Source organism: Agaricus bisporus (genome assembly GCF_000300575.1).
Source record: "Agaricus bisporus var. bisporus H97 unplaced genomic scaffold AGABI2scaffold_6, whole genome shotgun sequence".
NCBI lineage: Eukaryota > Fungi > Basidiomycota > Agaricomycetes > Agaricales > Agaricaceae > Agaricus > Agaricus bisporus.
This window is the reverse complement of record NW_006267369.1, coordinates 998108-1025919: the sequence shown is the minus strand read 5'-3', so window position 1 is coordinate 1025919 and position 27812 is coordinate 998108. Positions and strand designations below refer to the sequence as shown.

At 46.1% G+C, this 27812-nt stretch overlaps 11 protein-coding genes across 11 annotated transcripts; 4 read left to right on the top strand and 7 right to left on the bottom strand.

Annotated features, from left to right (window-relative positions):
• Positions 1-541: 541 nt before the first annotated feature.
• On the bottom strand, positions 542-1556 carry AGABI2DRAFT_178851 (hypothetical protein; the record flags this gene model as incomplete). The annotated part of the gene is given in 8 exon segments (XM_006461798.1): positions 542-580; positions 628-983; positions 1003-1054; positions 1113-1200; positions 1254-1274; positions 1324-1389; positions 1425-1428; positions 1451-1556. Coding segments are annotated over 6 exon segments (621 nt in total), but the record flags the coding sequence as incomplete, so codon positions are not given.
• A 209-nt stretch (positions 1557-1765) lies between these two features.
• On the bottom strand, positions 1766-2756 carry AGABI2DRAFT_193235 (hypothetical protein). Its single transcript, XM_006461797.1, has 5 exons — positions 2656-2756; positions 2522-2605; positions 2315-2468; positions 2123-2257; positions 1766-2070 (listed from the first exon to the last, which is right to left on the bottom strand). Exons 1-5 carry the CDS (start codon positions 2673-2675, stop codon positions 1984-1986), a joined length of 480 nt encoding a protein of 159 aa, XP_006461860.1. The 5' UTR covers positions 2676-2756; the 3' UTR covers positions 1766-1983.
• Positions 2757-2946: 190 nt separating this feature from the next.
• AGABI2DRAFT_71819 (hypothetical protein) lies at positions 2947-4326 on the top strand (the record flags this gene model as incomplete). Its single annotated transcript, XM_006461796.1, has 7 exons — positions 2947-3029; positions 3075-3139; positions 3193-3326; positions 3379-3692; positions 3747-3958; positions 4034-4166; positions 4233-4326. The coding sequence occupies 7 exons, from the start codon at positions 2947-2949 to the stop codon at positions 4324-4326; spliced, it is 1035 nt and encodes a 344-aa protein (XP_006461859.1).
• Positions 4327-5881: 1555 nt separating this feature from the next.
• Positions 5882-8217, bottom strand: AGABI2DRAFT_178849 (hypothetical protein; the record flags this gene model as incomplete). The annotated part of the gene is made up of 9 exons (XM_006461795.1): positions 8120-8217; positions 8049-8061; positions 7586-7999; positions 7497-7525; positions 6816-7443; positions 6603-6762; positions 6262-6554; positions 6048-6207; positions 5882-5994 (listed from the first exon to the last, which is right to left on the bottom strand). Exons 1-9 carry the CDS (start codon positions 8200-8202, stop codon positions 5882-5884), a joined length of 1893 nt encoding a protein of 630 aa, XP_006461858.1. The 5' UTR covers positions 8203-8217.
• Positions 8218-10783: 2566 nt separating this feature from the next.
• Positions 10784-12717, bottom strand: AGABI2DRAFT_205835 (hypothetical protein; the record flags this gene model as incomplete). The annotated part of the gene is made up of 14 exons (XM_006461794.1): positions 12609-12717; positions 12509-12549; positions 12444-12458; positions 12365-12378; positions 12289-12313; positions 12204-12224; positions 12094-12136; positions 11880-12044; positions 11735-11814; positions 11569-11671; positions 11378-11500; positions 11242-11321; positions 11137-11189; positions 10784-11039 (listed from the first exon to the last, which is right to left on the bottom strand). Exons 1-14 carry the CDS (start codon positions 12676-12678, stop codon positions 10784-10786), a joined length of 1089 nt encoding a protein of 362 aa, XP_006461857.1. The 5' UTR covers positions 12679-12717.
• A 291-nt stretch (positions 12718-13008) lies between these two features.
• AGABI2DRAFT_193233 (hypothetical protein) lies at positions 13009-13889 on the bottom strand. Its single transcript, XM_006461793.1, has 5 exons — positions 13801-13889; positions 13724-13744; positions 13616-13668; positions 13452-13555; positions 13009-13397 (listed from the first exon to the last, which is right to left on the bottom strand). Exons 1-5 carry the CDS (start codon positions 13847-13849, stop codon positions 13310-13312), a joined length of 315 nt encoding a protein of 104 aa, XP_006461856.1. The 5' UTR covers positions 13850-13889; the 3' UTR covers positions 13009-13309.
• Positions 13890-13954: 65 nt separating this feature from the next.
• Positions 13955-17325, top strand: AGABI2DRAFT_178847 (hypothetical protein; the record flags this gene model as incomplete). The annotated part of the gene is made up of 8 exons (XM_006461792.1): positions 13955-14116; positions 14182-14319; positions 14372-14623; positions 14681-14789; positions 14842-16589; positions 16648-16794; positions 16857-17102; positions 17161-17325. 8 exons carry the CDS (start codon positions 13955-13957, stop codon positions 17323-17325), a joined length of 2967 nt encoding a protein of 988 aa, XP_006461855.1.
• Positions 17326-17495: 170 nt separating this feature from the next.
• Positions 17496-19198, bottom strand: AGABI2DRAFT_178846 (hypothetical protein). Its single transcript, XM_006461791.1, has 6 exons — positions 19180-19198; positions 19032-19120; positions 18848-18974; positions 18739-18798; positions 17623-18677; positions 17496-17570 (listed from the first exon to the last, which is right to left on the bottom strand). Exons 1-6 carry the CDS (start codon positions 19186-19188, stop codon positions 17525-17527), a joined length of 1386 nt encoding a protein of 461 aa, XP_006461854.1. The 5' UTR covers positions 19189-19198; the 3' UTR covers positions 17496-17524.
• An 82-nt stretch (positions 19199-19280) lies between these two features.
• On the top strand, positions 19281-20045 carry AGABI2DRAFT_118705 (hypothetical protein; the record flags this gene model as incomplete). The annotated part of the gene is made up of 3 exons (XM_006461790.1): positions 19281-19405; positions 19458-19623; positions 19683-20045. 3 exons carry the CDS (start codon positions 19281-19283, stop codon positions 20043-20045), a joined length of 654 nt encoding a protein of 217 aa, XP_006461853.1.
• A 16-nt stretch (positions 20046-20061) lies between these two features.
• On the bottom strand, positions 20062-24745 carry AGABI2DRAFT_178845 (hypothetical protein; the record flags this gene model as incomplete). Its single annotated transcript, XM_006461789.1, has 6 exons — positions 20062-21154; positions 21218-22552; positions 22610-22693; positions 22918-23336; positions 23391-24118; positions 24165-24745. 6 exons carry the CDS (start codon positions 24743-24745, stop codon positions 20468-20470), a joined length of 3834 nt encoding a protein of 1277 aa, XP_006461852.1. The 3' UTR covers positions 20062-20467.
• Positions 24746-24848: 103 nt separating this feature from the next.
• Positions 24849-27434, top strand: AGABI2DRAFT_222826 (hypothetical protein). Its single transcript, XM_006461788.1, has 12 exons — positions 24849-24894; positions 24942-25040; positions 25096-25185; positions 25247-25264; positions 25322-25418; positions 25519-25665; positions 25718-25859; positions 25922-26248; positions 26295-26639; positions 26693-26705; positions 26757-26874; positions 26926-27434. Exons 1-12 carry the CDS (start codon positions 24882-24884, stop codon positions 27287-27289), a joined length of 1773 nt encoding a protein of 590 aa, XP_006461851.1. The 5' UTR covers positions 24849-24881; the 3' UTR covers positions 27290-27434.
• Positions 27435-27812: the final 378 nt, after the last annotated feature.

Sequence of the window (27812 nt, the reverse complement as noted above, 5' to 3'; positions counted from 1 at the left end):
CTATACCGAGCTTAATGCACAACACTGCGATGACTCTTTGACGGCTCGCGCAAATGTAAAAGGATTTAACCTATCACTGGCATGGCCGTGAAATCTGGGAGGGCTCATATGTCGTGAACACAACGATAGTATTTACACATCGCCAAATCGAATGGCGTGAAAAATTCTTGCTGAAAGTTATGTACCCCAACAGAACTAAATTCAAATAAAGCACTGACCCTAGGACCTTTGGAAGCTCGAAGGTCAGGTGCTGACAGATTCGTGCCCACCCGTGTGGAACACGCCATTCCACCCCCCAATATTTCGAACTCTAGTGGAATTCAGCTGTGGGACTTAAGAGGTATCGATGCCAGCTAAATAGCGCCTGAAATACCAGGTGTGGAGTATAGTTGAGAGCAGTTGTCAAAAGATAATATTACAGTTAAGATGCCGCCTCATCAAATGCGATAGCACTGGTACAATTCCATGCTATATATCTTCTTTCTTTCAATTCTGCTATCGCCCTCTCATTTAATGCATCCACCACAACCACAGGAACGCCGTGGCTGATCAGCTTTTTGTAAAGTGTCCCAAAAATAGTCTAAACATCCATTAGTAAAGGAATAATGGTAAGTTATATTCTTTTACCTTCAACATCGTGCATAGAAGAGCACCGATCTCTTCGCCGTGGCGAATATCTTTTCCAGCCCATCCTACCGGACTCAAAAATTCTTCAAACCGTATATCTCTCACTGCGCCAGTGCTCTCCAACAAAACATTTGCTGCACGGTAATCGGGACTTCGTATGAGCTGGTCAAGGAAAGCCAAATATCCCCCAATCCCTGATAATTTGCGTGCGTTTACGATATTCTCCTCATCATCAATTTCAGAGTTGTAAAAGAATGAAGTCACCGGTTTCCTTTCTTCATCTAGAACCCCAACAATAACTTCTGGAATTATGACCAGACCACCTAGCTCATTTGTTCGGTAATGTCGCGGGAGAGCTTTAACGCAAAATTATACCAGGTTTAAGACATCTTATTAGCTCATTCACCAGCTTTGGGGGGTCCTTCATCTATGAGAAATATGTGACATCTTCGCAGTCGACAGAAACTAGAGGGAGGAAGGCTCACATGTTGAACAGTACATCGACAATGCATGATATCCGATCGACCTGTATACTCATCGGGTATACCTTCAGCCAAATCGAGTTGCTCAAACCTGAAAAAAGTAAACGATGACAGATATATGCAAACTACCTGAGTGCCTTTCACCTGTAGTTAGAAGGGAGGGCGCTGCAGAAAAGAGAGTGAGCATCAACTTGATTTTTCTGCGGTTACTTACCCCGGCATAGAAGGCATGACTATGTCTATGCCAATAACATCAGCTTGTTGAAACTGTATGGCCATTTCCATTGCCCTGATATAATTTTCAATTGTTGGTAACCATAAATAGCGCCGATATGTGCACATGCCATATCCCAGTACCGCAGCCAATGTCCATCACCATAGGCTTGTTTGAAGCCATTCTGCGTTCAACTATCGGAGTGAGCTCGGCAGGGAACAACCCTCCAAAAAATATAGTCCACAGAACGTGCTGAATATTCAGACGCTGCAACGCCCATTTTCAGCGCCTGTACAGACCACTTAGTGGTGTAGTTCACCAACATTATATTCTTCATTGCTATGGGTCAGCGCATAGATACCCTAGAATTCGAGTTGTGAATCTTAAAATAGATTTGCTCAACGAAAGCTATTTTACTCTGTCCTTGTCACTCATCTCGACTGGTTAAAATGTTCAGAGCACCTGGTAGGGAGTGGAAGAAGCACAAGTAGTCGATAGAACCGGTGAGGTTCAGAACTCGGGGTAGAAGGTGAGAAAAGAACACGTAGTCGACAGAAAAGGATTGAAATGTCAAACAAAGAGTTTTTTCACAGGCAATCCATTGAGTAATATAGATTCATTGTGAAAAATACACATGAGGCAGTTCCCTAGTAGATACTTTTAGACAGCAGGAGGCTTGCTGCCTGGCGCGAACGTGTAGGTCAGGCCGCATTTGCCACAGTACTGACGGTCTTGGTGGAAAGCCATCTAAGATTAGGTATAAGAGCACAGCGATATTCAGCAAGACAAAATGACTCACAAAGATGCCAGCGCCACATTGAGCGGAAGGGCATTCACGACGAAGGCGTTTAATCTTGCCATCAGAGTCGACCTTGTAGTACTTCAGGATCGACATCTTGACCTTCTTGCGCTTGTGCTTGATCTTCTTGGGGGTCTAAAGATATGTCGAAGGATCAGACTAAGATACAGCTGGACATCGAGAGTAACATACGGTGTAGGTCTTCTTTTTGCGCTTCTTGGCACCACCACGAAGACGAAGGACGAGATGAAGAGTAGACTCCTTCTGGATGTTGTAGTCACTGAGAGTACGACCATCCTCGAGTTGCTTTCCAGCGAAGATCAAACGTTGTTGGTCGGGGGGGATGCTGAACACAGAATTAAAACGACGAAACGATCCTGACAAGTGACTCTGGCGCACCCTTCCTTGTCTTGGATTTTGGCCTTAACATTGTCGATGGTGTCTGAGGACTCGACCTCAAGAGTGATGGTCTTGCCCGTAAGGCTAGAGATTATGTTCAGTTGAAGCAGCCCAGGAGACAGCATACGACGTACGTCTTGACGAAGATCTGCATTTTACGCGGACGCTTTCGTCTGTCCAACGAGGTGAACGATGGAGTCTTTGACAAAAGCAAGAGCCGGACTTGATAAAGAAGCAATGTTGCAAAATGATTTTATATCTGCTTTGTCATCCGTATGTGGATGGTCTGTGCGTTTCTCGATTAAGGTTTGATCAGTTGATGTTGATGACATAACACGCGTCGCAATTTCCGTCACGCGTTGCGACACGTTCAAAGCTAATTTGCGATTTTACCGCTAACAATGGACTCTGACGCGGATGTTCGCATGTCTGACACCTTGCCTACATTTTCGAACGGCAAGGGTAAGGAAGTCGACACGGGGAATGCTGACGCTGAATCTTTGCCATGGTGAGAGCTACCCAGCTCTGCTTCGGACGCGTCTGACATCCTTAGGGTGGAGAAATACAGACCGGTGACACTGGACGACGTCGTTTCGCACAAGGATATTACGAGCACGAGTACGCCCATGTCCTAGTCCGGTTTTATCAGTCTGAATAAGCGTTTATTCAAGTTGAAAGATTCATTGAGAGGAACCGGTTACCTCATCTTCTATTCTACGGTCCCCCAGGAACTGGGAAAACGTCTACTATACTCGCAGTAGCAAGGCGAATATATGGCAACAGTTATAAAAAGCAGATACTCGAAGTATGTGATAAGATTCGGTCGTGAAGCAAGAACCAGTCTAATTTGTTTTCAGCTCAATGCTTCCGACGATCGTGGAATAGATGTTGTTCGTGAACAAATCAAACAGTTTGCTGAAACCAGGACCCTCTTCTCCAAGGGATTCAAGCTCATTATTCTGGATGAAGCAGATATGATGACACAGGCAGCCCAGGCAGCTCTTCGACGAGTGATCGAACAGTTCACGAAAAATGTCCGCTTTTGCATTATATGCAATTATGTCAATAAGATTACACCGGCTATCCAAAGCCGTTGTACGAGGTTTAGATTTTCACCTCTGCCGATGACAGAAGTCGAGAAGCGAGTGGATATGGTCGTTGAAGCCGAAAAGTAAGATTCTAGCTCTTGACATTCCACCTGCAGCTAATGACCCTTGTGAGGAAGTGTCCCTCTGACTACTGAAGGGAAGAATGCCTTGCTGAAACTTTCCAAGGGAGACATGCGAAGGGCTCTCAACGTCCTCCAAGCTTGCCATGCTGCATATGACATCATAGGGGAAAGCGAAATTTACACTTGCACTGGCAATCCTCACCCGTCGGACATAGAGATCATCGTCAATTCAATGTTATCGGATGAGTTTACAGCTTCTTACCAGAGTCAGTATCTCGTTTTTTCATTTTCTTTTCCTGTTCACCGTTGATACCGCCCGACCGTGTGGGATTTTTCTATAGTGATTTCAAAGATGAAGACGGAACGTGGATTAGCACTCCAGGATTTATTGACTGGTGCTTTTGACTATATTGATACTATCGAGCTCAAACCACATGCAAGAATATATCTACTTGATCATCTCGCTTCGACAGAGTAAGAACCATTTCACGTACCTCGTGACGGTCAAACATGGCTGATATAAAATGTTTGGTTATCAAGGCACCGTTTATCGACCGGTGGAAGTGAAAAAATACAACTCACTGCCCTTCTGGGCGCTTTCAAGACTGCGGTGGAGTTATCCACGAAAGGATGATGCAAGATCAAATGATGGTATTTTATGATCATAGATTTGATCTACAAGCAAAGTGCTTCTCTTTTTCCCTGTTGGTTTACTGTTCTCCTCGTCTTATGTTGTCTAATATCTGTCATGCTCTGTCATACTCTGTCATGTATTCGCCTAGTGAATCTCATCATGTGCTGCGGATTCTGTGGATTTTGGAGCTAAGTTCGAAGTACGGAACCTGAACGATCAAGGCTCAACACAAAGGAAACTGGTTCACATTGGAATTCCGCTACAAATCAGTGATGGACAAGGAGAGATCCGAAAAAACGTGAAGCCCGCGGGAACTTTGCGTCAATCTTACCACACCATTGATGGAGAAGTGTTTTGATCGGTCCCCGCTAGCTGAGAAAAACGGGTTAAGTAGATTTCGGATCAATCATCAATATCTATAATGCAGGTTAGTGGCATCTATCAGTAAGAACCCCAGGTATCAAAAAGTAGGTCCCGATTATCAGCTGAAGACGAAATATCTTGAACTTCCACTCCGATGATTCACAAAAAGTCATAACTACTCATTTGACATCATCTCCATCCAACCTCAATGACATGATTTTCCGACAGATGATCTTATTTAGCAAAAATCATACTTCTAGTATATGGAAGAAAGAAATTTTTTTACGTGGCTTTGAACATCTTCCTTTTTTTTGAAGACGTGAGTTCAGAGTCGACAAACTGATCATCGACAAATATCGAACCGTCAAAATCATTCCACGAACCAAGGATTCTTTTCCGATTGCACCGCATCTCATCAATGTCCCATCTGTCGACATATCAGTGGATCAACAAAAACTTGTCAAAAACCCAACAACAGACAGATTGTAAACGGATCATTCACACACACGACATTTTACTTTCGTTTGACCTACTACATACCACACACATTTCATTTTTCTTTCCACTCTTGATCACCGATCAGTCGAACATTGCGGATCCGAATTGCCTGCCCAGCAGCTGTCACTTTCCTGTCCAACCTGGAGCTGATACATTTTTTCGAATAAAATTAGATAATGCATCAGGCTGACCAGCAGCGCTACTAGTCCTAACCATCGGAGCTATTGGATATACTAAGAAAACGTAAGGTACGTATGCAATGAAACAACTAGTGGCGAAGATGTAACATAGAGGCTCCAGCCCGAACGTGGAGACGAGTGTTTCATGGATGACCTGGTCAACATGTCAAAAGATGAGAGAGTGGGAGAGACAAAAGAATGTCAAGATATCAAAAGAGTGCGGGTATCTCAAAGCCAAAGAAGGAAAGGACAGGCCAAAACACAAAGCATGAAATCAAGGTTCAATGGAAAAACAAGCTATGAGTGGTGAAATTACCCGTGAAGGGTTCGAGAAAGTACAAGTACACTAAACCAGACGACCAAATGTGCGAAAAAAATTACAGATGCAAAGCATACTAGTACAACACTGGCGCGGCGTATTTTCCGTCACCGTCAATTGTATGAAAAAGGAAGCAAAATGTCTATAATGTGCGAAAAAAAAAGAGGAGGAGGGGTAGACTTTACCCAGATTTTAATTATAGAGAACGAGATGGGGTTAGTGGCGTCAGTGACGAGGTGGCAGAAAGATAATCCGTGGTGGCAGCATTAAGAGCAGCATAAGCTTCTTCGACTTTCAGTCGCTGATATCCTGATAGTTCCATCAGAAGCGGCTACGGTGAAACGAAGTTTCCAAATACGTACTGATAAACACGCAGTCATCCGAAAACATTTTAAGTGCATCAAGACCAATGTTTATGTGGTGCCTAAGACTGTCTTCGCTGATTGAGGAAAGCAACGATATTTGGGATTGTCGCCTTGAGATCTCGCCGATGAATACCTGGCATGCCATTTGCCAAAGAATCTGAGGTTGAGACAGTCAGCATAGGTAACGATACTAGAACAGGTAGGTGCTAACCCCGTACACCGAGTTGACGGCACCTAGACGGCGCAAGTCGATCCCATTAACAGTGACCATATCGCATGCGGCTTGAACGCATTTCTGATTTGATATTGTGTTCGAGAAGGAGAAGATGCCATGCAGTTTGATAGTAGCAGCGTTCGTGAGGCCGTGTATCAGCATAATCGTCTTGGTGGTAGCAATGTTGGTAGATTGAATGAGCTGGGGTAACCATGTTCGAAATCCATCAATGAGCGTGTCAACAGAACGAAAGGAGGCATTAAAAGCTTCTGCCTCTCGACCGGCTAGATCTGAGGGATGTTGAGTGTTGAAAAATTTTAGGTACGTGGAATGCATACTAGGTGCCCAATGTCCAGAAAGGTATGTGGCTTGATGACACAGAATGGAAGCCTTGACAACCAAAGCCGTCAGGGAAGTGTCATTTCGATTGCTGGGTGGGATACCAGACAAAAAATGCTTGATCGTATCATTGCCTTGAATTTCCGGTGTCAAGCAGCCCTAAAACAAAGGTAAGTTGAAGCATCGCGACACAATAAAAGAGCGACACGTACATTTCGATAGTCATGACTTTCGAAAGGCCAAGGCGCGTCTACCTGTAATCCCGGTGCCTCCAACGCACCACATATTGAAGTCGGAGGTTCGAGGGTAAATGAAAGCATCTTGTGAAGTGAAAAAACGGTCCAAAATCCATTGATAAGTTCTCCTTCCTCGATTGCGTGCTCAGGAGCGTGTGGTAAGACAGGCGTATCGTTGAAAATGGCAGTGGGTGTGAAAGGCGGATAATGTGACGATCGTATGCGGTGCATTTGAGTGCTAAGAACAAGAGACACAGCTGAGCTAAGCCTGACTTTGGCTTCCATAAGTCGGCCATTTCGGAAAAAATACGTGGCCAGGAGCACCTCGGCTTGAATGGTGTGCAATATCCGTTTCGGATGGGAGCCTAAAGTATCAGTGACAACATGGTGCAATGCCCTTATAAGGAGGGCGTGCTCGTCGACCTGAGAAAGTGTATCGGGGCGCAAGAGATGGACCCCCCATAGATAGGCGGTGGTAAGGAGGGCGGGAGTGGGGCGATGATGGTGACCAAAAGCAAGTTTTACGAGGAGTGTGGAACGATGAAAAGACAGGGTGTCCAGGAAAAAGCCAAATTCGGCTGCATGCAGAAGGAATTTGTCGATGCTAGAGTAAAAAGTTCAATGAAAGATTGAGTTGCACAATAGTTTAAAGCTTACAGAAATGGAATTAATGGCTGGGGCGGCTCCTGGACAGTGGTAAATGAATAAAAGTCCCCCTCCGTCCGAGTCGCGAAATCCGGACATACCTCAGAGCTGGAGGCAGGGGATCTGGATATTATTTGACGGGAGGGGGAAGCGCTCGAGCCTGTGGATGTCGTCCTTGCCTCGAGTGGGGCAAAGTGGTGCCTGTGCATACTGGGAGGAAGGCTCGAGGAGGATGGAGCGGGGGAGAAGGATGTACTGGGACCAGTCTGGTGCTGGGGCTCCGGAAGGGGGGAACGCGACCGCTGTTTCTTGAACTCCTGATAGGGGTCGTGCAAGGTCACAGAGGGGGTTGTAAGTCCAGGATTCTCTAGCTCGATGATTCGGGCTCTAAGTGTCTCGACGGTCTCTGTGAGCATTGCAACCTTGGATTTGGCCTGGCCGTTATCCCAGTCGCAGGCGTCTGATCTCGGATTCTTCTGGCAGGGACCACAGATTGGGTGAGCACCATCGCATTTCTAAAGTGGTGAGAATAAGATAGAAAGGAATAAGGAGAGAAGTACATACTATTTTGAGCATCCTAGGTGAGGGAAACATGGATGAGAAACGAGGTAGATGGTAGTAATGATACGACTGACCTGCATACCGAACAAGCCTTTCCCCTTCTCAGCGGCCGCGAATGACCTGAGCGTATGGGACCGGAGCTAGGGCTCTTTGACATAGTGGGTGATGGGACAAAGCCCGAACGGATCAATGGGGGAAGAAAAAATGGAGAGAGCCATTATATAGATCAGACAGACGAGTCGTCGGCGGTTCGAGCTCGGAGGAGTTTTTGCTCGTACCACAGCCCGAGAGAGATCCAAGAGATTTACGCCCCGGCCTACTGCCGGTCACGTGCATGCTGTGTTCGATCGGCCGACGAATCTCGTCCAGTTGTGCCTTCCCTGGCTACTACTTCAAATTCTCGCTCAACAGCCAACCCAACTCTTGTCCAGTCGATCATCATCGATCACTTCAGCCATTCAGTTATTCGTCTCACATGCACTACGTTACCAAGTCCTCGAAACTATCTCCCCTCTCACGCCGTAAACTCTGTATTTCACCACCCACCCCATTGCTGTTTCTCTCCCTGCCAGCCATTTGTCCACAGAACTCCGACCCTCGTACCGCTATCATCTCGGTCAGGCCTCGTCTTTAACCGGTCCAGGTTCATTGGAATAAACGAATTTGCCTCGTGGTTCGGCTGATGACGTCGGATCAGGCTCGGGCTAGTTTGCCTCGAGGCGCTTGCTCACTCGTTTTTCCGCAAAGCTGTAGCTTGGATTCACAGCATAGTATCCTCTCTCTCCCTCCGTCCTCAAAAGCTGACCAAGACCGTACGGTAATTGATAGATGCTCTGTAATAATTTCGCCTTTCCATTATCGGTCCAGTCCTTCTACCGTTAAAGTCTCTCTGAACAAATGAAAGCGCAAGAGGAAGTTCCCGCTATTAATCCACTCTCCCCTTTGTCAGTTCATTCACCCTGTTCATAAAATGTTTGGATTTGTGCTCGGGAGCCATGCATACGTCAGAAAGATAAAATCTAATCTCTTCGCACAGCCACGACCCGACCCTTTGCCCTAAAAATAGAATGAGCCGGAGGGGTCCCGTCAACGCTGTGCTATGCACTATCCATACACCATCTGTCCGGATCTAAAATGGCTCAAAAATATTCAACCCCACCTCGGCCCCCCCACCATAAGGTCATCGCTGACTTAATGCCACACCAACAAATTTCATAACGAAAAAAAAAAATCTTGGACTCTTACAGAGTTTGGCAGCATTTTGACAGATGAAATTGTTTGATCGACCCATGCGGCCCTGAAACAATGTTCATCAGTCAGCTCAAACGAAACTCTGGTAAGTTTGGGCAAACGAACTTGAACCATGTTCATCATCTTACTCAGGGCCCAAGTTCAGGACAATAAAATCCCGTAAACTCTAATTCGCTTCGTATGTCCTTGTCGATCCGTTCGTCGGAAATCATCAATCGAGGAACCAAAACAAAGAAAGAAAAATTTTGTTCCTTCCTCCGAAATCTACAAAAGGGGACTTCATAATATGAAAAACCCGGAGCGTAATTCCCTACTACTGAATACACTTGAATACATCGGGATATCGACTTTCAAATTTCAACTTCAATTTGTCAAGAACAGCGCAGTCTGAGTTATTTCCGATAGGTAGGGAAGCTCCAAAGAGAAATCACAAGCCAGGACAGATTGCGCAGCAACAAGAACAACAAGAACAACGAGAATCGTCAGTCTTCTCCAATGGAAGATCCTTCCCCCCAAGATCAACTTCACATCTGACTTATTATGACTTGTATATGATCGACTCTAGAAGCCAACTGTATTGATGAAATCAACGCTCACGTCTATTTACAGTTCAATCCCCTAATCGTTCATAGAAAAACTCGCCGGCTCCATAGGATTCTATACTGAGTTGTTGAGCGTTCAACGACTGTTCCGTTCATCATACGCTTCGGGATAGGTACCCTCTCGGCACTGAACCATAAATAACGGACTAATTTAATACACCCATATAGCCCCATATTTCCTTTTCTTATCTCTCACTCTCTCACTTGGTGTTCCGTCTTTCGTCATTCGGTTGACATACTTAAGCTTAATGCGGAAAACTCTCAATTGCGCGCGGAGGATACATTCAACGCCCAAATAAAATGAATTACATCCGTATTGTCCCTTTCTATCGTAGCCAAGCTTCGGTATTTTCCTTCTTTTTGTTGTTTCTTTCGGGGACAATGAGAAATAACAAGCGCTGACTTGTGAAAAACGCACCCTGGCACCCCAAGATAGCAAGAAATGGAATTCGATTTAGGTTCCTGCCGTCGCGTTGGGGACTGTAACACTTTAATTTCGAAATCCACTCCCCTCACACAAGTAATATATAGATTCCGAAGAGTCACACTTGGTGCTGCCCATTTTTGATCTTGAAAGCAGGTGGAGCGGCGCAGAGAAGCACATGCAAAAGAATTGCACTTTCGGACAACCGGAACATAACGAGATGAACCTTTCTTGATTTAGCAAATTGTCGTAAGGGAAACAAAGAACCCTCGTCCAATCCGAAAATGGGTTAAAGTGACTCCGGCGCTTCGAAGATTCAAAAGTTACGATTTCAAACTAAAAATCCCCCCCTTCTTCTAGATCTTCTACTGTAGCTTCCAAACTTCGCAAGTTCGGTTACTAAACAAAAAAAGGGTTATAATTGTAACTTTGTATAAGCATAAGCACAGCATCAACCGCTGTTAAACATCTCCTATTAATCGCCGTTTCTTGAATTCGTTGACGGAACACCCGATATCATCTTCAGATGAGAGTCGAATGCAACCTCCCTTTTCGTTCGAAAGTGAGTGAGATTCGGAGCGCCGTAGTTCTGGAGAGATTGTGACATGACTGATTCCGTATGCTTGAAAACAGTGCTGTAGCGTTTGTTCGATTTGTTCCCAGTGTACCAAGGAGGTACCGGACGGCACGCATACGTGTAAGGAAGCCAGAATCACGCTACGAGTTCAGGAATGAATTCGGGGGTTTGGAAATACGATCGGTAGTGAGTTGAGCAAAATGTAGAACAACGCAAAAAAAAAAGAAATAGGCATACGATTGAGAGAGATGCCAGACATGAAGATCATGAATAGACAAAACATCAGGAATCTAGACAAAAATGTGAGCTAGCACCATTACGATACTATAAACTTGTACGAACCGCAAGCAAGTCCTCTTTGACTTTGGCGAGATCAATGTAGAGTGGCACGGCTTCCAAAAGGATTCGACCCGTTTTCCAGGCTGCAAAAGAGTGAATTTTTAATATCTTTTTCCTTCTGTTAACTGCGCCACTCAACTCATGGGAATCGCACTCGCGAATATAATAAAACTGATAGCCAGAGAAACGGCTGGATCAGCATAAAACCGACTATGTGCGTCTAGCTTCCATATGATGATGGCAGCTACGATCACCGCTAGATCTGTCGAATCATCACAATTCATGATGAGTCGGACTCCGCAGTAATATTGGTGTTGGAAAAAAACTTACTGTTTACAGCGTCACCGCATAGGTGAACCAAGACTCCGAGTAGTCCGAGATTATGTTGATGAGAACTGATCGGCGGATCGATGGTATGATTATGAGTCGCATGCTGAAAAAACCCTAAAGTCAGTTTCCAAATGGTTGTATGAGGAAAAGAAGAGGGTGAACATACTACATGATCGCAAGTATTCGGATTTAGATCGTTCATCTGTATCGGCTGACCATGCCCATGACCACCATGACCATGATGGTCTGCCATATTTTCGCAATATGGCATCAGAATTATGAATTCCACTCTAACGGCGATGAGAACATACCGTGGACCACGAAAACGCTTAGTATATTGAGACCCAAGCCGACACAGCCAATAATCAACACCAAGGATGGCTCAGTGATTTCCTCCAAATGGACGAACCGCTCAATAGATTGAAGAAGGATAGAAATGGCTAACGCCAGGAGGAAGACACCATTGAAAAATGCGCCTGTGGAAAAAATGAATGACGGAATGTGGCCCGGAGTATATATTCTTACCAACGAGTTCTGCGCGATGAAAGGCAAAAGTAAATTTCACAGTCTAAAAATAGAAATTCAAAATTAATGGGTGACTATTGGATGAATTGGTGTATTGAATAAAAACCAACATGTTGTCCGCTGTCTTGCAACTTAAGAGGGTCGACAGCGAATTCATTAGATTGTTATTACATAGAACTTGGCAGAAGAACGTACATATGCAGCAATGAAGGCGATGGTACTGTGTCGGTGATATGAATAAGCGGAAGCATTCCGGAAGTCACTGACTCACTAAGCCACGATGTCCTGTTATGCGCAGCACGACAAACATGAGCCAGAAATGTCACACATCTACAGCCTCGCGGGCTCACATTCAGGTAGTGGAGCTGGAATAATATCAGCTGATACAGAACAGAACCCCTTGGAACTGACGAACCGCATCAGCAATGAGAGCCAGACTCTTCGTTCTGAAACCCACTGAGATCGAGGCTGACATGTTATTCATGAGAAGACAACGACGGCATAAGGTTGCTCGCCTGCAATTTCTGCGCAAAAGAATGCCAAGCTGATCACTAAGACGAAGCCAATCTTCGTAGTGTTTTTCATAGATAAGAAGACGAGGAAGACGTCTGTTGGAGTCAAGACCGGAGGGGAAGGACAAGGAACAAGAGATGGGAAATTATAGGAGAAGCATGACGGCCACGCGCAGGCGGCGACTGCGGGTTAAAAATAGGTCATAAGTATAAGCTGCTGTAATAGCTTCATTTAGTGCAACACTATTGCAATCCGATCATGTCTCGTCGTTCAGCGACCCTCAAATTGAGGTGCGGCACGCAACTCCAATGCATACAGTCGCATTGCCCATTTACACGTATTCAGCGCCTTGTTCATAATTGCTGTTGCATCAACCACACGGACTGACGCGCTGTAGAGAACAGCATAATGTAATGACATTTGCAAACCAACTCATAGAGTCGGCATAGGTTCGCGTTCTGACATGGATTCGGTTCGTCGTACCACTGAATTCTAGAGCACTCCAGTGATCCCCCCCCCCTCATGAGTCATTCCAATTGAATGTCAGCTTCATGATCCATCCCTGGACCCAAGGACGCCACTACACGCAACATGGTCAAACACGAGATGATTCTCATCGGCACGTCCGGAGGAAGTTGACGTGCTTACGCGTCGCCGGAACAAGAATGCAAGAGTTTTCGCCGCAGAACACCATTGGTAACATTCATTCTTTCTGGGTTTTCGAGAATAGATTTCTTCCGCGATGTGTGTAGCTGGCAAAGCCGATCCGAGCATCCATTTCGTCGATTTTACTGTGTGACAATTGTCATTAGTGGGTTCAAGGGTGTAGACCACCAAAAGCGCACTGTTGCCGCATCTCACTTGCCCATGAGATCTGTTTGAGCGGAAGGCCGTAGAGAGCGGCTCCAACGATGCCAAAAAGAGCACCAACAAGGACTTCTATCGCAATCTAGAGAACATTCCGTGGATTGAGTGGGGTGGGGGAGAAAGGGTCCAATTGGAAACCCACATCTTTGGGAAGGCCTTCTTGGGGTAGGCCCAATGCTTTCAGACGTGATAGATCTGTGGAAGAGCGAGAATGAGGGCAGGAATGCTTTAGGCAGAACGAGGGATTTACATTCATATGCAGAATAGCCGGCTGAGAGCAGATCGCTGAATGAGCAGTTTCGCTTCGGGAAAGACGACAGAGCTTACCGTGAAGAAGGGCGAGGACACAGAGGAGCATTAGAACATGCGTCGACATTTTCCAAGTAATGAGTGGAAAACAAAGTTGACCAGAGCTGAGAGCACTGACGCAGCGACACGTGACACATCGCCCTCACCTGCTGGCTGCCTCCTCCACGCCGCCATGGCTGGAATGGCCTTTCCCATTCCTTCCCATCTGCCCCGGAAACAGGATGTCTCGTCCAAGATTCTCAATACGATAGACTCTGCCACGTACCGGACCCTAAATTCTAGCTTGACCTCTACATGGCTTAATGAACTCGACGAAACCATACAAGCAACAAAGGTATGGCTCCTCACAACCATATTATCTCAAATATCTGATTCAATGCAAACTGCCGTATCACATAGACACGTCTACACGAACGTATCCACTCGGATCTCCCATTGTTCCACCGCCAGCTCGACTCTGCCAACTCCATACAGACCAGACTCCAAGCGTTAACGAACAATGTAGACAAATTAAATGACGCCGTTACTGACAAACAAGTATGCAAATTATATCCGTATCATATGGTCAGGCACTCAATATAGCCCGTAGTCTGGTCTTGTTCCGGTCCTACTCCATGGCTTGTCAAAGCATTCAAACCTTGTGCAAGAAGCTGCCGATATTTCAATTAGGCACCAAGTACTATCACATATCTTCCATTGTAAGACCGAGCTCGCGAACGTAAATGCATTGATAGCATCTGGAAATTTTCCGGGGGCAGTAGCTGCATTGGAAATACTGCATACCCTTCTGGAATCTGCGCCGGAGGCACTGGCTCACTCAAACATCTTTTTGTCCTTCAGAGTAAGTCTTTCGCGTTTTCCCCGTTTTCCATTGATTTACTTACGTTTGCATGGATAGCGTAAACACCAGAGTACTCAGGCGTTGGTTCAAGAACAGCTTAGTGATGCCTACACTCGCAGCGTTACAGTTTCTTCTTCACAGCTGGTACTCCGTTCTTCCATTCAGGGTATAGTACCATTTCTTTTCTTTCCTTATGTTCTCTGAGCTTTTTTTCTTAGTCCGGGGGTCGGATACTTTCATTTCACTGTCTTCTATTCTCTCGTCTCTCACGCCTATTACCTTGGACCAACACCTGACGACGCTGCGGCGGGATCTACTAACAAATTTTATTGAAAATGTTCTTAAACAACCAACTTCCATCTCCGTAAACGATACCAGTGCGGCCGAGCATTCAATGACTGTATTACCCACGCCGTCCCCCAATAGCCCCAAAAGTGGCCGAATTGACAACCTTTCCCAGATTCTGGATTTCCTTTCGTCTCACTTGCTCTCCGTTGTTCCCGCTTCGGTTTCCTCAACTTTTCGTCAGTCACTATTCAAGCCCGTGGCGTCGTCCCTACTCAATATACTCCTCATCCCTTCACTGCCCTCTTCTTTCGGCCTTCTCGCCCCATTCTTGGACTTGGCCAAGCATGCTGTGACATTTGAATCCAAGGCCGTGACACAGCTCGTTGGCAATACTACTGCGGATCTTCCCGTCCGGACATGGGTTAATGGACTTGCCACTCATTACGAGAAACAGCGCCGGCTGGAGTTATTAAACAACTGTCGAGTTCTTGTTTTGAGTCCGGAAGACTCCAAGGACTGGTTCCAATTCGAAATCGAAATTCCGTCGGAATCTGCTGAGGCTAAGATTGTTCCTGTACAGTCGGATGTGGCGTCCGAAAGTGCAGTTGAAGATGAGTTCAAGGATGATGCATGGGGATTTGAAGATGAAGTGGAAGAGAATTCTTCTCAAGTAGCATCGGCAACTGAAAAAGTAAAGGTCAATGATATTAACGATGATGCATGGGGCTTTGATGAAGAGGTAGAGGAAGAGAAGATGCCTTCTGTGGAACCCTCAGTTGCCGACGAGGCTGTCGACGATGGTTGGGGGTTTGATGATGATGTGGCCATCGATGAACCAGAACCCGTTGCTGAACCGAAGCCAGAGAAAGATTCATCCTTGCCCCCGACGGACAAGGCTGACATGAATGGCGAGTCAGAGCCCGATCCAGGGGATGCATGGGGCTGGAATGAAGATGCAAACACAGTAGAAGAAAAAGGAGAAGATAATTTATGGGATGACGATCCTTGGGGTGATCCACCTGCACCGAATACACAAGACCCCGTCGTTTCTCCTCCCTTGTCAACACCAAAGTCGGCAACACGGCTAGAAAAACGAGCGAACAAAGGGAAGAAGCCGCTAAATGGTCACACCAATGTCGACGTTGCACCTGCACCTGTTCTTCTGCCACCATCATCACCTCCTCATTCGATATCCTCCCATGCAAAAACTCTCCCCAGAAAGCAGACTTCCGTTCCAGCCAAACGTCCACCAGAACTGAAAACAAATCTTGTCTCGAGAGAAACTTTTGCCGTTCCCGAAAAAACTAAACGCCTTGTTCGTGCGGTCGAGAACATTATAGATGAATGTAGACAATTCCAAGCGTCCAGTCTATTTCCGTCCAATTCGTCCTCACCATCAACCTCGCCAAGTCAAGCAGGTAGTATACTAGCACAAACTCCTGCTTCGCTCGTTGATCTATATATTGCGATATATCCGGTTAAATTTGGTGAGGAGTTGACACAGTCTGTGCAGAAGGGAATGTTGTTTTCAAATAGTTGCTTGTACTTGGTGCATGAGATTGAGGAGATTAAGAGGTCGCTAGTTGGAAGTGGGGCGTTTGAAGTGTTGAAAGATAGGCTAGAGGAGTCGACGAAGAATTTGAGTATATTGGGAGAAAGCTGGTATGAACAAGTTATTGTAAGCGTTTTCCTCTCTCTTCACCATCTATCAAGTGGCTAATTCAATGGTGATGTAGCAAATTCGTTGCGAAAAGGTTGATGACATTCTCGTGGATGGCGCCGAAGGGTTCAGATTCACGAGCGACCAGGACCGGTACGACGAATGTGAAATGACAATCAATAAAGTCATACAAGAAATTAAACGATTCGCACAGCAGCTGAAGGTACGCAAAACAATAAGCTAGTTTTAATAAACCTCGGGCGCTAACTAATTTATGTGCACCAGGGTATACTTACAAAAGGCAAATATTACACCGCTATCGGTCTTGTTACCGAAGCCGCCCTTTCGCGGATTCTTCAGGACGTACTCGCACTCGAAGATATTCCTGAAGTAGAGTCTCACCAACTTGGTGAACTCTGTCGAATCTTTAATTCTCTTGAGGGTCTTTTCAGCGAGGACCCGACACAACCTTCGTTCGTTGTTGCATATGTTCCTTCATGGCTCAAGTTTAACTATCTCTCCGAATTATTGGTACGTATTTCTCGCTCCTTACCAGCGCCAGAATGCTGATTTGTTTGTTTTGCTGTAGGAGGCTTCCTTGGCGGATATCTCGTATTTGTTCGAGGAGGGTACACTGGTGGACTTTGAGATTGATGAGTTAATTAGGCTTATCAAGGCTCTATTCGCCGATTCAGCTTTACGGACGAACACGGTTAATAAAGTAATGGCTGGTCATCCTGTAGCTTCTGCATAGTTTCGTCTTCGCGAATCGGTCTTATTATCATTATTAATTATGTCCATTCATTTCATGACCCGCGCCCATCAAAAACACCTGAAGCAGAAGCATCACCAGGTCACTGAATAGGACACGAAGATACAGGCCGTGCTTGTTTAGAGACATGAAGGAAACGGCTGAACAATGAGCAAACATAGAACCATGCAGACATTGCTGGTTACCGGGACCCCGAGCCTTCTTTTTTGCTGGTGTACGATTGCAGCCTATTGAATAGTTCAAGGCAAGCAACTGGAGCAAACAATAATAATTACTTACCGCTGATAATCGCGATTGACTTTCGCTTCCATGCTTTTAGGACCACCAGCCGATTTCTTCTTCTCTTTCCGCTTTTTCCGCTTCTCCGCTGCCAATGCGGCATCATCCATAGCTAGGAAATCTCGTATTGAAGGTAAATTAGAGCTTTCTAAAGCTTCTAATCGCATTGTTCGCTGTTCTTCATTTTCCTCGTTTTCTGGCACTGCTCCACCTTTCATCTCAACGTCGGACCTATTTGGATCTCTACCCTGAGTCTCGTTCGGCGAAGGTAAGCCCTTCGAGTCATTCGCTTCATGCGGCAAAGGAATCGGCTTAGAAAGTGCTTCTTCTTCCATTTCAATCCATTTTCTTGACGAACCAGCCGGTGCAGGCTCTTGAGATGTTGACTTAGCAGGAGGCTCTGTTTCATCTTCGCCCTCTTCGTCATCAACCTCAAGACCTTCATAATCACCGGCACCAGCAAAAATATCGAAATCCTCTTCCAACAGAGGTTCTGGTTCCGGCTCTTTAACCTTTGCAGTTGATTGATTTGTGGGGATAGGTGGCGGGTCTTCGGTGGAGGGGGGCAATGGAACTTTCGCCTTTGATACCTCAGCTTCAGGGCTTGCAACTTTACGCTTTTTCTTTTTCCTCTCTCCACCCTCTTTAACATTTCCACCATTCTTGTTCTTCTTTTTTTTCTTCCCCTCTTCTAGAGCACCTATTGGCTTGAAGCCGATAGGTTTGAACTTTCCTTGCTTCTTCGCGTCTTCTAACGCATCTCCTTTCTCAATTGTGGATGCCTGTGTTTGTGACTCGGGAGTAGCACTGGAATCAGGGTCGTCTTGTCGAGATCGCTTTTGCTTGAGTTCCTTGATGAGGTCTTGCCGCGTGCGCTTTTTGGGAACGGTAGCAGATGAAGAAGCCTCGAGATAGACTTGTTCGAGAGTGTCGTCATCTACAGTTTCCTCCTGCGCGACCCGAGCTTTGTTCTGCTCTAAAAGTGCCATGTCGAGACCTTTGACGAGAATAGAGTGTTCACCATCTCCACCCAAGTATTTGCGCTTCTCTTCAACCTATATAAAGTAGTCATGTATTGAGGACCATTCATCTGGACAGCAAATTTCTTAAACTCACGTCCGTTTGGTCTTCATTACCAGCGATTTGACGTTCAAAGTCGTCTCGGATGGCTTCCACCTATATGGAGTTTTAGACAGTCATATGTGAATTTTTGGACCGTGCATACGTGAGCATAGTCATTTCCTCCGCCTACACGTCGTTCGGCCGCTCGATCACGATACTTGCTGTCGGCGGTTATTACTTTCTTGACTTTACGTGGTTTGAAAGTAGGTTTTGAGCTTTCTACTTTCTTCCTTTGCGTATCAGTTGAGCTCATTCTGTTGAATAGCACGAACGCAAAGAAAGCTCACGATTTAACCGAGGTGGAAGAGATATTTGCTCGGGACCCAACTGGGGCGCCCGGGGATGATCCTGATTGAAGTAGAAGTCTGAATGATTCCTAAGGGAGGCATTGAGTACTTATAACTGGGGGGTAGAGTTTGAAGAATAGATAGATACCTGGTCCATTGATGTTGGTGGTTTCAGTGATTCTGAGTGTATGTAGGAATTGTGATCACGTTTGTGACGCACCTTGACTTTCATCCACGCAGCTGAATGGAATGCTATTCCTTCTTTTTGTCCCTGTCATCTTGTTTCTCCAATGGATTCCGTATGCTTTAGGCAACACAGAGATAGTCAATTTTGACAAATCTCTAGCTGAATCTCCTGACATATCTTTCGACTGGTAAAGTCTTTCTTATATACTGAATGGTTCTGGAAGCTGATGTAAATTCAAGGATCCAGATGGACTCGTCTCATTATAAGATTCCGTTGAATATTACACCCGTTCTTGACGCAACAGAGGTTTCTCCTGAATCAGGTCTATGGCTTACATTAAAACTAGACGATCCCAATTGGACATCGTATAAGAAGTTTACCCTACGAGTTTCCTGGCCACCCTCGGTAAGTGAATTACTTGCTCATCATATATCCCTCATGCAAAAACATAAAATGGCTTCTAGCATCCATGTGATTTTTTCCTCAAAATCACAGATCCTCTATACGTCGCACCACAACTTCTCCGTAACCGCCCTCTTCATCCAACATATCGAAAATATGTACACCTATATGCAATCAATACTGGCGTACCAACACCATCTCCCACTGGTGAAGATATGACTTGGTTACGTCGAGAACCGGTATCAATCACCTTAGTACTGGAACCTCTACTCCTCGGGGTACTACCTCAGTCTTTGGTCCCAGTCATCATTGCATTGTTGTTGGTGACCGTATTGGCACTTGTACTGCTACTACGAGCAAAGCGTTATTTCAATGAAATAGCTGCACCTTTCATACAAGAATTTGACCGGGTCAAACAAGAATAATGACCACTTTGCATCAGTCTCTCGTTCTCTCGCTTCACTGGATCAATGATCTACAAATGTCTTCAAAGGATCTGTGTATGCAATACTGCTCCCTCATCGAGCCACATCTGTCACTTCTCAAAATGCAGCCCACTGGGTGGATAGAATACGGAAACAAGCTAAACAAGAAGGACACTGAGCGCGATGGACGGGAGCTAGTTTCAGGCGCTGTCATCATTTCTCCTTATTTCCTCCAATATAGGCATTCTCTTAGCTTTCATTCATCATCACATCCTCACAGACAATAAAATTACCGGCAGAAACCTATGCTAAACACACCCATATAACAAGAAACCAATATCAAAGCATTTCAACCGTCAACAACAACAACCTATGCATGCGACTCCTTCATACTTACAAAATTCCACCCCAAGTAACCTTTTCTATCCGCCCTCCGCCCCCTCCGTCGCAGTAGCATAACTCTTCTGACTAGCCTCGTTCGTATTAATCGACGACACATTCGAATACGACGGCGACGCCAAATTACTCTCATTATCCGCCCAATTCTCAGATCCACTCGGCGACACCCTCGGTCCCGCAGTCGACCTAAGATTACTATAAATCGACCTATCCCAATTCACTTGCTCATCCTCGCGCATAAACTCCGGATCCAAATCCGATATCGGGGAAATCCTATCCCGCTTTGCATTGAGGTTAGCAAATACCTCATCCATAGAATCATTCAGCATAGGATCATTCAGTGATTCCATATACAACGGGTCCGATAGAGACTCTTCAAAATCAGGAGGATCCTCCGAGACTGTTAAAGGAGATATCGATGGCCCAGATTGCATTGCCCATGAACCGTTTGAGTCATCTAAACGATCAGAGAGATCACCAGGTGGAGGGCTTTTATAAGTAAACTTGCTGTCTTCGGGTGGGGTGGGTAATCCGTTGTCGACAGAAAGCTTGGAGGGACTAGCTGTTTCCTCAACAGGAGGCGGTGATGTCTCCACGCTATTTCTATGTTCCTCCGCTTTTGCCTTATGTTCCGATATACGTTCCTGAAGTCTGCCTCCCAGAGGCTTAGTCGTCCGGCGCCGGTAGAATAGAAGATATGCATCAGCATTCTGTCGCCCAGCCAATCAATAAACCTTGAATAAACATTGACATGAATGAGAATCATAACTTACAACTGCATCTTCAGCTTTCGCAGGTCTAACGAAAGAATCATCAAAATGATACCACTCCTCGTTAGCGTGGTTCAAAACGTATGCCCGATAATGACCTCCCCCAAGTCCACCCATATGCTCATCCACACCAAATAAGTCATAAATCAGCGGCTCGTCTAGATTCGTAAGGTTCAACTCTTCAATATTAACACCCTCCGCCTGCAGCGCCTTCGCTACCCTCCTTTCCCGAACCATATCCTCCAGATTCAAATCTTGAATTGGAAAATCAATGAATGCGTCGATTTTGTCGCGAAGCGTCCGGCTGTTACTGAACCGCTTCAAATGAACCACAAGCACATCCGGCGCCTTCCACAAGTCAAACCTCTTCGTGGCCTGCTGATGTTTTTTACACTGAGGGCAATACCATAAATCATCCTCCCCCAGTTCCTCCTCTTTCGTGAATTCATCTAAACAATCTTGCAACGATAAACCCTTGTTCTTCTTCTCCTTAGCAGCTTGTACCGAAGCCTCATACTCCGGATGAATGAATTCTTCAAAGTCTTCCCATCTCGCATGTTCAAATCTGTTAAATTGATCTCCAAAATAATACGCTTTCTTGTTCTCGTCAAACTCGCAAAAGAGAGCATCGCCATCTCGAAGCAAACTTCCACGAGTCTCAAGCAATTCCTCTCTCCGTTCCCAAGGTTCCCATTTATGCGTGGTATTCGCTCCATAACTGGATGTGCCAAATTCCCGGTGACCAGTTTGAAGTCGAAGACTAAAGACATCTTGTTTGGGGCCAACATATCTAGGTTCAGAGGTTTCAGTCGATGGCTCCTTGTCTTCTTCATCCAAAACCATAGCCTTCTCTTCAACAATGTCTCCCTCTTCTATTTCCACTCTCACAACATCTCCATTCTCCCCAATTTCTGTGATGACATCAAGCACATCTTCAGAACTGAGCTTGGCCTGGATTTCAGGGGTTCCAGAGCCGTCCACAAATTCCCAATTGAAAAGGTCACGGTAATGGCTGGTGTATCTGACGAGGCGCTCCATAACCACAGTATATAATGCGTTAACGTCTGTTGCCTCGTCCGGACTAACCGCCACAACTGTCGGATAACCAAAGAGGGAAACACGGGAGGAATAGGCCCATTGACCCGCGCCTTTCGCGTCACAGAGAAATACAGGAAGAATGAGAGGATCCTCAGGCTGTCTCTTGAACGTTCTTGATTGTTGAGCATTGCAGGGAAGTCCATAGCAGACGATAACATCGTTCTCGGTCATGTCACCGACCATAACGCTGTCATCCAAGTTTTTATAGAACCTATGGTTGAAGATTTCCAGAGTCAACAACTACAGGTGAGACAAGTTAACCAGTTGGATTGATATATAAACAATCGACGAACTTACGTTGTCACCTTCAACGTTCAACCAGCGGCCCAGAAGGTTTCTAACGTCCTTGAATGATGCATCGCGATTAATTTCAATAGGAATCTGTTTTTGTTTTATTGTTTTAAAAACAAAAGTCATTGAAATAGAGGATGCGACGAGCCTTTAGGTGGGATTGTGCAGGGTCGAAAGGAATGTAATAGATGGTATGTGACCATTTTTTCTCAGCCGGGATCGGGAGTGTCAAGTACATGAAGGGATCAAACGTGATCGAAACCTAATGAGTCGTCGATAAGCAGGAAGCGATTCGGTGATAAGAGTCGAGGTACCTTTCCACACTCGGGACAAACAAGGGTGCTCTGATACTGACCTTGGAAGAGATCAACGATCACACTGTCATTGCGCAACAGATAACCGTCCCAAGACTTCTTGGCCAACTGAACCAACTCCAAGTTACCTCCCCCTTCCCAATCGGGTTTCTCTACGTAGGGCTTTTTTAAGATACGATTCAAGTCTTCATGTAAACCATCTAACAAGAATGCGACGAGTTCCTGTGAGTCGTGTTGTTGATATCCACTAAATTGTGGAGCGAACTTCTGGAGAACTTGCTTGAATTCACGAGGCGAATAAGAAGTTGAGGGTCCGCTGTCTGCCCATATCCGGTGAAGGAGAGAACCAAACGCTTCTGCTATAGCGCCACCCATTCCAAGGGGGTTATCCGCATTGAGTTCATCCTCAAAAACCCCACCTGAAATATGATAAAGACACATGTCTGCCAGAGGAAAATAGAGGGCAAACTCACTCAAAAAATAGTCAGATAGTTCTTTGGTATGGACTAGACATTGTAGGGCTGAATTCATAAAGCAGGTGTTGCCCATGTTTGACAGACCGAGCGTTCCAGGAACCAAACTCCGAGAATTGCGAGAATTGCTGAGGGAAGTACTAGATGATGAAGATTTCGGAGGTGTTGTGAGGGAAGACGAGTTATTGATACTGCGACTCTTGGAAGACGATGACGTGCTGCCCATCTTGTTAAAGAAGCCATCGCTGGAATTGAAGATAGGTAGATTAACGGTTGGCAGTTGTGGTTGCATTCCCTGATCGTTAAGTATCCAGCCATCAGTCTGTTTGAATTCCACCACAAACCCATCTTCCGATTCCAATCCATCCTCTTCCAAGGTTTTAGCACTTTCTTCTATTACTTTGCCTCTCGCGGGCCACACGCGATCGGCCGGAAAACCATAATTCTCCCAGCCGTCATCGTTGGGATCAACTCTCCATATACGATAAGGAGTAGTTGTTTGGTCTGGCGTCTTCACTGCGTCGGCTAGAGTGGTACACAACAAGGCCATGGTGTCTCCGGATGAGAGAGAGATCCACTTGCACGGAGGACGATCACTCCGTAAGGCGCAGCGGGGTCTGGCTAGGGGAAGGACTCTGAAACGAGGGGGATGGAGCTCAAGAGTAGGTTCTTTGGCAGCGCCGCGGGGAACTACACGTCGGGGAAGGGAATGGAGTGGTTCGCCATACCTTGGGGAGATAAGAATAAGAAAGCTGATCTAAGAAAGAGACGAACCAGATGGCGAGGCAGCGCCATACATCGTGAGGGACGAACTCGACGTCCAAGCCATCAATAAGGCCCTGCTTCAGGTTTCCATCGGGGTCAAGGAGGGGGGCGTTATCGACGGGACCAAGATCCTGCTCGGTGACAGCACCCTCCTTGTCCTCCTCGCCGGTGCAAGCCTTCCTCCAGCGCTTCCACCAAGAGTGTGCGACAAGGAACCAGTTTTCGCCGATTTCCATCTGTTTCTTTTTACCATCCTCTACGAGGGCCAACTTTTCGGCGAGAGTCATGTTGGGAGTGGAGGCCAAGTGGCCGGCGGGAAGAGTGAGAGTGGAGGAAGAGGATTCGCCCTGGGATGCCATGTATGCGTCGATATCCTTGTCCTGATCTGCGAGAGAGAGGGTGGAGAGTTGATCTGCTTGTGTCGAATTGTTGGTGGCATCTTGGATGGGGGCTTCTGAGACGGCCCGCTTTACAGATGCAGAGGACTTGTCCGAGTGCATGGACTGACTGCGCTGACGTTTTCTGCTGGGCTGTTTGGTAGACTCTGTGGTCGGCGAGGGGGAGCTGGCGGGGGAGGGTAGTGAATCCATGAGCAGTGAATGTGGCGCAAGACAATCAACGCGTCTACTTTTGTGTCACAGTCACCGTCACGGCCATCTAATGGTTTCTCTCGAGCACACATGACCATGCCCACTGAGGCAAGCGATTCTCTCTCGCCAGACCACCATGTCCATCCAAAGTACGCACATCCTCTCTCCTGTTTCTCTTGCTTGACCCGCCCTCTAGGCAAGCATTTTCTGAACACCTCGGAATCTCTGGTCGTCGACTCGCTCAAAGGTCTCTGTGCCCTCAATCCACAGCTCGCCCTCGATGTTGAGAACAAGAGTGCGTGAGAACACCCTCCACATCTTTCATCGATATCAAATCGTTCCTCCTCTAGCCGTATTTGTCGCCAAACAAGATCGTTCAAAGGTCGCCCTGATGTGTGGCGGAGGCTCCGGTCACGAGCCCGCTCATGCCGGCTTCGTAGGTACACAACTCGTTCATCTTCATCGACAAATCACCATCTAATCATGACTACTCCTATCTAGGCGAAGGCATGCTGACGAGTGCGTTACCTTGTGTCCGCAAAAGCGATCTATCCCTCAGTCGTACTGTACATTAAGGTGCTGTTTGTGGTAATGTTTTTGCCTCTCCCAGCGCAGGTCAAGTCCGTCGCGGCATAGACTTGATTGACAATGAGAAAGGGTACGTAATGTATCCGTAGCCAGTGCAAAGTAACTCACTTGGTGATAGAACCGTCATCATAGTCAAGTAAGCTGCCACTATAGTCTGACAATTCGCCTTTGCCTAACATTCATAGGAACTATACGGGTGATGTTCTTAATTTCGGTTTGGCCAAAGAACAATATGCGGCTATGCACTCGGAGAAGGCAAACCGTGTCAAATTTGTCATTGTCGGTGACGATGTTGCCGTTGGTAGGACTCAGGGCAAGATCGTCGGTCGTAGGTACATGTGCACTCAACTTGCTTCGCTCTCCCCAGCCCACAATTATATACAGAGGGCTCGCCGGAACCGTCTTGGTATACAAAATTGCTGGAGCCTTGGCTCACCGTGGCGGCTCGCTCGATGAAGTTTATAAAATTGCAGAATGGACATCTCAGAACATCGCCACCGTTGGTACCAGTCTTGGTCATGTCCATGTAGGACCGTTTCGTTTGCTTCTTGTTTGATCTTCTACCTTACATCTGCTGGCCCATACCAGGTTCCTGGAACTGCTCCTCTCGAAACAAATCTGGGACAGTCTGAAATTGAAATTGGCATGGGCATACACAACGAAAGCGGTCATCAAACCGTCTCGCCCATCCCACCGTTGTCGCAACTGATTCTAAGGTTGATTGACATGACGATATCGACTTCTGACCCGGACCGTTCCTTTATACCATTCAAAGGACAAGACGAGGTTGTGTTACTAGTGAACAATCTCGGTGGCCTGAGCGAGCTCGAACTCGGAGCCATCGTTGGACAAACCAGAGATGCTCTCGATGTTCGTGGCCTCAAGGCGTTGCGCGTGTTGTCTGGCAGCTTTATGGTGAGGAATTTACTAATCAATGTCGCTTCTACTAATAAACTCACAGAGCAGCTTGAACATGCCGGGATTTTCTATTACACTTCTTTTGTTACCACGCGAAGGCGATGCTTCAGCCCCTTCTGCTCAGCACATCTTGTCTCTTTTAGACGATAAGCCTGATGTTCCTGGTTGGAAATGGTCCTCCGCGCAACCTCCTGCTGCCAAAGCTTCTCAGATCATTCAGAGTACCGCGACAGCGCAGCAAAGTAAACCAAGAATCCTAAAGGCTGTTGATCCTGATGCTTTCGTAAAGAAAATCCGACAGGCAGCCAACGCGCTAATCAAGGCTGAACCGGATATCACTCGAATGGATTTGATTGCCGGGGACGGTGACTGTGGACTCACTCTCAAGGTATGAAAAAAAATGCAACTATATAATTCTTAATCTGACCCATCATCGTCCAGGCGGGTGCGGAAGGTATGCTTTTGGCCATTGATTTTCTCGTTCAGCAGTAACGAGGTTGTATAGCTATACTCAAGAAGATCGACGAAAACGCCATCAATGGCAACGATGTAGCAGGATCGGTCATGACAATATCTCAAGTGTCAGAAGAAATCATGGGTGGTACTAGTGGTGCTCTTTACTCGTATGTCCCATGATCTGATTCATCTCACAATTCATGACGATTCCCGAACAGCATATTCTTCTCCGGGCTTTCTCAAGGCTTGCAAACTACGTCAAGTGACGTCGTTGATGCGCGTGTTTGGGCTCAAGCATTGAAGACGGCTTTGGACAATCTTTACACCTACACTCGAGCTCGCCCACCTTCTCGTACTCTTGTTGATCCTTTGGAAGCTTTCATTACTGCGATTTCTGCTAGCGGTGGTGAACGTCTGGCTGATGCGGTTCGTGCAGCGGACAAGGCTGCAGAGGCGACAAAGGATCTGGAAGCCAAAGCTGGGCGGAGCGCGTACGTTGAAGGTGATAAACTCAAGCAGGAGCAAGTCCCTGATCCAGGTGCATGGGGAGTCAAAGTCATTTTGGAGAATATTCTTGCGTGAAGAAATTGACGCGAAGAGATGGGAGAAGTTGGAAGTACAAAGGCTGTTTTTGTATCTTATGAAGATATGTATGTTTGTATTTATTACGGTGTTACACTCAAATTTCGATTTGAATGTTGCATTTCCTTTGTGGAGTGACCGGTCGTCTGCGGAACTGATCATGATGATCAAATGGTCCATAATCACATGTACTGTAAATTGACCCTTGCCATCAGCTGCGAGCGGTGGAAGAAATGTTCCGGGGGAGGCGTACCTGACCGTATGCGCTTAAAAGGTATCGGGAGGTGCAGGGAGTAAATGGTGAAGAGAATTGAACCGGTGATTGAACTGGTTCAGTAATACAAAACTTTTGGGATGGATAGAAAACTTTAAAAAATTTCATGTTTATGCATGTCTCTTCCACTTGCACATGATGATTGGTTTTTGGATCCGAAACGCAATAAATAGCAATGGGGTATTTCAAATTCACTTTTTTAATTGGTCGGGGTTTGTAATAAATTACTCTCAAAAGTTAAAAATTACG

Bases quoted from the DNA above. Each gene is read 5' to 3' on its own strand.
- AGABI2DRAFT_193235 (XM_006461797.1), bottom strand. From the start codon at position 2,675: ATGCAGATCTTCGTCAAGAC. The intron at 2,606-2,655 runs GTACGTCGTATG...CATAATCTCTAG, and splicing joins ATGCAGATCTTCGTCAAGAC to CCTTACGGGCAAGACCATCA. The intron at 2,071-2,122 runs GTGAGTCATTTT...ACCTAATCTTAG, and splicing joins AATGTGGCGCTGGCATCTTT to ATGGCTTTCCACCAAGACCG.
- AGABI2DRAFT_222826 (XM_006461788.1), top strand. The intron at 26,249-26,294 runs GTGAGGAATTTA...ATAAACTCACAG, and splicing joins TGTTGTCTGGCAGCTTTATG to AGCAGCTTGAACATGCCGGG. The intron at 26,875-26,925 runs GTATGTCCCATG...ATTCCCGAACAG, and splicing joins ACTAGTGGTGCTCTTTACTC to CATATTCTTCTCCGGGCTTT.
- AGABI2DRAFT_178846 (XM_006461791.1), bottom strand. The intron at 18,799-18,847 runs GTATGCACGGTC...AACTCCATATAG, and splicing joins GAGGAAATGACTATGCTCAC to GTGGAAGCCATCCGAGACGA. The intron at 17,571-17,622 runs GTAAGTAATTAT...ACTATTCAATAG, and splicing joins GTCAATCGCGATTATCAGCG to GCTGCAATCGTACACCAGCA.
- AGABI2DRAFT_193233 (XM_006461793.1), bottom strand. From the start codon at position 13,849: ATGTCGACGCATGTTCTAATGCTCCTCTGTGTCCTCGCCCTTCTTCAC. The intron at 13,745-13,800 runs GTAAGCTCTGTC...ATCTGCTCTCAG, and splicing joins TGTCCTCGCCCTTCTTCACG to CCGGCTATTCTGCATATGAA. The intron at 13,556-13,615 runs GTGGGTTTCCAA...AATGTTCTCTAG, and splicing joins AAGAAGGCCTTCCCAAAGAT to ATTGCGATAGAAGTCCTTGT.